General features: G+C 39.7%; 1 protein-coding gene across 1 annotated transcript in view; it reads left to right on the plus strand.

Annotated features, from left to right (window-relative positions):
* ANXA10 (annexin A10) overlaps positions 1–8,735 on the plus strand; it is a 58,880-nt gene that overhangs the window by 34,849 nt on the left and 15,296 nt on the right. Inside the window, exons 4-6 of the mRNA XM_019534591.1 lie at positions 617–730; positions 2,785–2,875; positions 3,647–3,726. Coding sequence (XP_019390136.1) covers positions 617–730; positions 2,785–2,875; positions 3,647–3,726 — 285 coding nt within the window. The remainder of the gene's footprint in view (positions 1–616; positions 731–2,784; positions 2,876–3,646; positions 3,727–8,735) is intronic.

Raw genomic sequence — 8,735 nt, forward strand, 5'->3', positions numbered from 1 at the left:
GGCCACTCGCATGATCAGGGGGCAGCAGGGCAGGCCCTACAAGGAGAGGCTACGGGACCTGAACCTGTTCAGCCTCCACAAGAGAAGGCTGAGAGGGGAACAGCAGGCTATGGGACAGTACCTGTTCCCCCTAGCACTACTGGGAGTAATGAGGAACAAGGGCCATAAGTTGACTGAGAGTAGGTTCAGACTAGATATCAGGAGGTGCTACTTCACAGTCAGGGCGACTAGGATCTGGAACCAGCTTCCAAGGGAAGTGGTGCTCGCTCCTACCCTGGGGGTATTCAAAAGGAAGCTAGATAATCACCTAGCCATGGCAGGGAGTCGGACTTGATGATCTGCTCAGGTCCCTTCTGACCGTACCAACTATGAAACAAGGTATGTACAGTTTTAAGACAAAATTTGTATTACATATAAGCTCAATTCAACCTGAAGAACTCCTCTCTTTCTTTTTGTCCCCTGTGACCACACACCACTACACACTTTTTGGCTACAGTGCACTGCTTATAGTCTCCAAACAGAAATAATTGCTCATTTTCTTTTGATTATTGGAATGATTATGATTTTTACATACCTTCTGATTACTGCAATAATCCTGCTTATATTTCTTTTCAAGGATTTGATAATGGACCTGAAAGAGAATCTTTCTGAACACTTTAAAGAAGTTATGGTTGGCTTGATGTACCCGCCTGCATCCTATGATGCCCATGAGCTCTGGCATGCCATGAAGGTGCTTGTCTAATTCAAACTTACTTAGGCTCTAAGACTAACACCACCAACTCACATCTGTTCAACTGATGTTTACACATAAGTGAATGATAAGCTGTTGGAAAGGCATTTTTTTAATATACTGGGATATAAACAGTGTTTTATAATTTATTTCTTTGTTAAAGGTAATCTAAATAATGTTTTCGCTTTACAAAATATAGCAGAAATTTAACACATGAAGTACAATCAAGTAACCAAAGAAAATAAAATATTTATACAGTGAAATTTAAGATCTTGATATCACAAGCCACACATGAGTAGGCCTTTAGAAAACTATTCATGAAACTAAACAAGTGTATGAACACTGCCATTACTCTTTTGTAAAATAATGACTAGCCCCTCAAATTTAACTGAATTCCTATTTTCAAGAAAAGAACCCCTTTTACTTTACTGAGAAAGCCTTGCCAGACAGTAAAATAAGTGACCACATTTTTTTAACATCCTAAACAGCTGATACCAAAGAACATTTAGAGCTATTGATGTATTTTTTAAATGATGGGCTATAATAATCTCCTCACTTGCAAACCATGGGCAGCATCAGAAGTGCTGTTTTTATTATCACTAGTGACAGAACAGGCAAATCCAGAAGCTGTCTGCATTTGGATCAAATTCTTGCTTTCTTGTACTTCTGCATCTTGACCTTGGAGTTGATAGGGGAATTCACATGCTTAAAATAATATAGCACATGCAGAGGCTTTCACACCTCTGGCACCTTGTTTGAAATGCAAAATAATCACTGACAATAAAGCGGGGGGGGGGGGTGTAAATAGTATAAGCAGCCTGAATTATTTGAACTCAAACATGTGAAATGAAGTCAAAGCCCTAAGGGAAAATGCAAGACTGCACTGGAACGATGAAGTACTTTGTGAACATCAAATACTTCCACAAACATCGCAAATCACAAAAATCTACCAAATAAGTCCAAAAGAGAGCCTGAAAGTGGTGTTAAACTCCATTTCATATTGTTTTAACCAGTGATTCTCCACCAGGATAGATCCTTTTAAGGATGCTGTGGGGTGCTATGCAATATTAGCACTGTTAGGTATGTAAAAATCTATGCCCGAATCGCAAGATAAACTCAAGAGATTTCAAATAGGAGTCCATAGTGTTAAAAACATTTCTGACTTGTTCAGGTCATGGAGTTCTTTGCAACAGATAAACTGCTCTGTTATTTTTCTGTAGTAAAAAATGAGTGAAAGCAAAGAGCTGACATTTTCTGAGGGGTGCCTTCAGACTAAAAATGGATGTCTTGAGTCTAAAAAAATTAAGCACCATTGGTTTAAACCCTTAGTATCAGTACAGACAACATGCTTGATGTTTGCATTTGTTTCCTTACCACTTCCTTAAATGCCAGCCAGGGCTTCATTTATCACTAAAGGTGAAATTCATCCCAGTGCATTTTCCCTAGTGGTTGGGCACTGCCTGACTCACCATACTGCCTTAATAATCGGGATATTGAAATTAAAATGAAAATTATGAATGCATAAGCGCTTGCAAAATTGAGTTCTGATACTAATATAACTGTAGGTGATCAGTAACCCCTGTCATACCTACACTACAAAGTTTTGCTAGCATAGCTCTGTAGGCTGGGGAATGAAAAGAGCACCCTCTGCTAGCTGACATAGTTTATACCAACAAAACCCCAGTTGTAAGGAAAGCTCTGCTGGCAGATGGAGGCTTCTACCCACTCAGCTTCTGTTGTTCATGAAGCTAACATAACTAGAATTCACGGAAAAAAACCTCTTTCCACCATCATATACTACATCTTTACTAGGAGACACTGTTGACATAGGTATGCCAGCATAGCTATAACAGCAGACACTTCATAACATCCACAAATCCCTTGAAAGGAAGGAAATCAGTACCTCCATTCACAGAAAAATCACGCAGAAAAACAGGCTCTTTTAATAACAACTAGCATTTTTCACTACTCTTGATAGATGTACTACTACATTGAATTGGGAAGCATTATTTCTACCAGTAACATCTCTCCTTGTTTGTTTCTCTTCCTGGCAGGGGGCAGGCACAGAAGAAAACTGTCTAATTGATATATTAGCCTCAAGATCAAATATGGAGATCTTCCAGATGAAAGAGGCCTACTCAATGCGTATTTTTTTTTCTTTTTTTGAAATTATATAATAGCAAGGGAGAATTTGGACTAATTGTGCTCTGGACACAACAGCATGGCTGTGACTTCAAAAGATGAGTTCTGAAAGATAAATATTTTCCCTCTTTTCTTGTTGCTTCATGAAAATTGTGCCAAAGACTCTGAAGCTAGAAGTAGAAATCAATTTTAAAATATTCATCATTATTTTTAGATATTGAACATTGCCTGACACATTTGAAATTCTTCACAGCCAGCAGCTGCCATTTTTTTATATATGTCTATAAGAAAAGTAGACTTTTTGGGGCTGCTTAGTAGTATCTCACAGGTTTCACACTAATTAGCACTTTAGGCATGCTCCTATAGAGGTACTAGTCAGGTAAAACACCCACTGAAGGCTCTTGCCAGGGCTTCAGGACTTCAGGCCAGGTCTTCAAGGGTATTTAAATGCCTGAGGACTCAGACAGGAGACATGTTAAATTTGCAAAAGTGCCTAAGCAGGTTAGTGAATTAGTGAAACTGCTTTAGCAGTTTTGAAAATCCCATAGGACACCTATTTACATTTTTAAGTACATAAATACCTTTGAAGACCTGCCTCATGTGATCAGTAAGTTACTATACTAATGATGCTGAAAAACTGACAAAGGTCAACACATTGCATGTAATTTTTTCCTATTTATTCATCTCTATTTCTGAATCTTAGTCAACATTTTCTAGAGCATATTTAAGTGTCATACTAATTGGAAATGTAATTCAAACTTGTTTTCACCATAGAATACAATAGTGATCTTCAGCAAGATATTTATTCGGAGACTTCAGGCCATTTCAGAGACACACTTATGAACCTTGCACAGGTACTGTACAAACTAAAAATATTTTTTATACTTCTAAAGAAATACAGAACCAATTTCTGATAATGTTCAGCAATTGTCAAACCTTAAGCTGACTATTCTATGCTAAAATGCATTTCCTGAAGAAGAGGGCAAAAAGCAAAAGTGGAAAAGATTTGAATTTGAATTTTGTTACCTGCATTAACTTTACCTTTGGCTTTCTGCTGTAGCCAAAGGTCAACTAAGTATTTTCATAGATTTCATAGATAGATTTCATAGATTTCTAGAGTCAGAAGGGACCTGGTAGACCACCGGGTCCGACCCCCTGCTCCTGGCAGGAAAGAGTGCTGGGGTTAGGTAACCCTAGCCAGATACCTGTCCAATCTCCTTTTGAACATTTTATTTTATTGAATAAGTCTCAGGAAATTGTACTGCTGATTCTGTGCTCATTCCACTGCTTGTCCAAAAGGGCCTATTTTTATGTCCAAATGCTCTTTTATTTCATAAACTTCATTTTTTCTTCATTAATGGAGTACACAGTCTATGCAACAGTTTGTACTTTGTAGAAAAGAGGTAAAAATCTGATCTGCCTGCATAAGATTATTAAACACATCTTTATGTCCCTTCTGGAAAAAAATCATATTCTTTGTGCTGAAAATACATGAAAAATAACATACAGTCTATACTGTGATAGTCTGTTAGGCCAGAGAAGTATCAATATTATATACACACTGCCTGATACTGCAAAGCAGGTGACCTCACTTATGAGATACCAAATGTTCTCATTCTAATTGAAGTTATTACGCAGAAGGCAGTATCTCAGAGCTGGTGCTCCTGTCTTTTCAAGATCAAACTTTAAAAGGCAATGCCATAAGACAAGGTGCAGAGAACACATGAGGATAGTGAGTAGTAATATCTGGACAACCAGTACAGAGAACAAATGAGGATAGTGAGTAGTGACATCTGGACAACCAGAGAAAAAAGGTACCTTTACAGCAGTACCAATTTACTTTGTATTTATTTGGTATTATTACAGCTTAAATTTAAAAACATTTAAACACTTAAAAGCACTTAAAAGCCTGAAAAGTCTGAACTAGGGGCTTTGTACTGAGTGGCTCAAAAGCAACAGATGCACTGTCAGAAATGAACATATTCCTACATTTATTTTTTACAAGCAGTCACACAAATGACTGTTGGCATATGGAAATATAGAATGTTGCAGCCACAGTGGTTAGCAGCACATTTTTGTGGGATCACCTACAGCTGAAAATTTGACACTATTTCCATTATATTTTTTTACATTAAAAGAAAATTGGTTTTTAAAGTCAAGCAGCCAAAAGTTATGAAATACTAGAATTAAGGTTACTGTGTAATTTTAATTTGACTCTCTTAGGCATAGGCATATACACATTTTTCCACCTGATCTCTGCTTCACTGAGGGCGCATCTACACAAGCGAATCCTCTGGAATGGATTTACTCGAGAGCAAACCCACCCTAGTTAGGTATCTATACATTCAAGGAAGCAAGGTCAGATTTGCTATCTCCTGGTGGGGGTTGAGAGATTGCTCCCTGACCTCAGGAGCTGCCTGCTTCTGGGTCAGGCTCCACCACTGGAGCCCAGGCAGGGACAATGTCCATCTGCCCCAGTGGCAAGGAGCTCCTAGCCCACACTCAGTTATCACGGACCAGGGACTGGGAGCTCCCTGCTGGCTGAAGCAGGGGAACAAAGGGAGCCCACACTGGCAGCAGGTAGCTCCCAGGGTCAGGAAGCAGTCCCCTGCTGCCCAACTAACCAATGTACTCCCAGTTGGCTGTCTACATGTGCTGTACTGTGCAGTAATTACTCCCAAGTAAATTTGCTACTTGTATTTACAGGAAGCAAATTTACTTGCGATTAGAGCAAATTACTGTGCAGTAAGCATATGCACATGTGATGATGTTAACTGTGCAGTAATTTGCTATAATCTTGAGTAGAGTCAGGTGTAGATGCGCCCATTGTGTACCCAGAAAAAAGGCGGGGGGAAGGGTTTTATTCAATATTTCTTTTTACCCTGGGCACTCATTGAGTGATTCTAGGAAATAATTCCTAGCCGTGGTCACCTTTGACAATATTAGATGGTATGATTTCCCCTCAAACAGCACCCCCATCAGATTTCAAGCACCCCACTCCAAAGCTTAAGAGATGCTAGAGCTTCCCCTTGAAATGGCTGCAACATTTTATAAGATGGGCAAAGAAATTAATCTCTTTTTCTTTTTTAGATCACCTATTTTAGCAGGACCTTTCCCAAAAAAATTCTGCCAGATGCAGACCCCCACAATAGAAAATATCAACCTAAATCATTAAATTTTGGCAATGTTTTAAGTAATCAAAATTAAGGCTTTAAACGGAATGTGTCAGGAAACCTTGACCAGGTACAGACATTACACTTTTACCAGTGTAAATGATCATGAGGGAAAAAAACACACTATAGAAACCAGTCTATACCTACAATAGAACCGAAGTTCAGCACACAAAACCAGTTTATGCCCATAACAGAGCAGAAGTTTGGTGCACACAGACTGGCTTAAAAATGGTGGAACCCTGTTTAAGATTTGCACCCCTCACCAAAGGGTGAATGTGTGTCCTATTTACTACCGATCTACCCTATGCCATTTACATAAAACCATGTAACTTAGATCAGTTCTACCTTGGGCTTTTTCAATGTCTGTACCTTGCCCTTAACTAGAGGCATCAGCTAACTGAGAACTGCTACGTCAGCCAACTATAGCAACTTTCTTGTCCAACCTACAATAAGTTTTAAACACATTTTAGATATTTTTAAACATATCAGGAACCATTATACTTCCCTTTGTGCAGCTAAACAGAGGTACCCTAGCCACAGAAGTGGTACTTTTGCCATTGCACACAGTTAGCCATTCTATTACCCCTTGTAATTGTGCACTGCTGCCCTCTTTTTCAGGTGAGGTGCAGTCCTTATGGTCCCCACACAAACCAGGTCTCTGTTTTTCAGCTTCCCAACCTGATTCACCTTAGTGTTAACTCAAGGAGTGAGTCACTGGGTGGGCCTTGCTTGCAGGGAGACAGAACCACTCACAGCCACAATTTCTCTGGGTCTCTTTATGTGTGGCCTCCTCTTTCTTCTTAACAGCCAGCTCACCTCTTATAATATTTTTACTTAGAACCTTTTATTAGTCCTTCCAGTAAGCTTTCACTAGTACCACCCTTCCTTCTAGCCTACTTGGTCTTAGTCTAGTTTATCTCCACTCTTGCCTTTTCTCCAAGCCTAGTAACAGTGTCTGTATCTTAGGCTCAGCCATCTCCTGCAGGAACTGAGTGGAGCAGAGCTCCTCTCTATTCTAGAAATACTTCTACCCTTTTCTGTGAGGACCTTTTCTTATATTCCCACAAGAGAGCATCATCCCAGTCTGTTTTCTATCTCTGTAAGTAGAATGAATATATAGTTCAGGCTATCCACTGGTCATATATCTACATGACTATGTAGATACATACCTGAGCCTAAGTCCTGTAAAGAAAAGTGGGGGTAGGGCTGGATTCTAGGCTATCCTTGCCAAGAGAGCTTTTACACCTGCACTATGCTGCAAAATCAGTGAAACACAAATTCAAACCCCATTTTGCCAAGAAGGGCCTAGAACCCAGGTCTTAAGTTTCCTGTCCAAGTGCCCTAATCATTTAGCTACTGGGTTTAAAACATGACTTCAATGCAGGTACACGTGCAAGCTGGGCATGCATATGTAGTTGCCTATTCTCAGTCTTAGCATGCATGCTTAACTCTACCTACTGCAGAGGTAATGCAAACACAACCTGTGCATAAGTAGCAAAAACACCATTTTACTTGGTGTAAAAGGGAGATCTGTCCCTTTAAGACGTCAGTCTTGTTGACAGCCCAGTTGGGGGGCATTTGGATAATGAGGAGTGACTCACTGGGAGCTTATAACCCCAGGGGAGAGAACACAAGGAGAAGCAAGCTGCAGGCTGAACTGCTTGCTGCACCCAGGGGAAGGGGTTGGGACATATCAGGCTGCTATGCTGTGGCCAAAGCCAAAGAGTGTCCCTTCCCAGTGTCTGGGACAGGACAGCAGCAGTCTGTTTTGCTTGTTTTGTTTGTTTAAAGGACAGTGTTTATTTGGATGGACTGGTTGATGCACTCTTCAGAGAGCAAAACCTGCCTGCAGAAACTAGCAGGCTAGGCTACCTGCTTATATATAGCTAGAAAACTGCTGCTAGACTCACAATGGGAAACACAACTTGCCCACTGAATTCTGTTTTATTTTTAATAAGTTATTTTACAAATATAGGATAGCATAGTTCCTGCTCTGAAGAACTTTCCATCTAATATAGTCTTAATGATTAGGGCCCTGATTCAGCACACTTCCTAAAAATTTTCCCAAAATAAATATGTAATCGCAGTACAGTCAAAGGAATGACTCATGTCTTAAAGATAAGAAAGTCTTTAAATGTCATTTTTTTTTCAGGGTGAGGGCCAAATATGTATATAGATTAGTAATTATATATACATAGAAAAAGCATTACTCATCACTGTTTTTTTGCAAAGACGAAGTCAGATTTTACGCAGAACCTTTGATACAGAGGGTGGGGAAGATTAGCAACTAGGACAAAGCCAATAAAGTTATGCCCAACATGTTCACCAGCTGATCAGTTTTATTATCTCAGAGCATCTTATAGAGTTAAGAAGCAAATAAGGGCAGAGGGCCCAGCAGGAAGGGAAAGATAAGTCATAAGTACAAGGTAGAAAAGTTTCCTGATGATGTTTGAAATGAGAGCACAAATGGCTGAGGTAAAGTAAAGCATGTTGCACAGTACACATGCAAGAGAAAAATATTCTTTTTTTCAGAATCCAACAGATGTTTTTTTTCCTCATGATTTCATAGATTTCATAGACATTAGGGCTGGAAGGGACCTCGGGAGATCATTGAGTCCAGCCCCCTGCCCAAAGGGCAGGAAGTCAGCTGGGGTCATAGGATCCCAGCAAGATAAGCATCCAATTTACTC

This window comes from Crocodylus porosus, unplaced genomic scaffold (assembly GCF_001723895.1).
Source record: "Crocodylus porosus isolate Cpor-Errol unplaced genomic scaffold, CroPor_comp1, whole genome shotgun sequence".
NCBI lineage: Eukaryota > Metazoa > Chordata > Crocodylia > Crocodylidae > Crocodylus > Crocodylus porosus.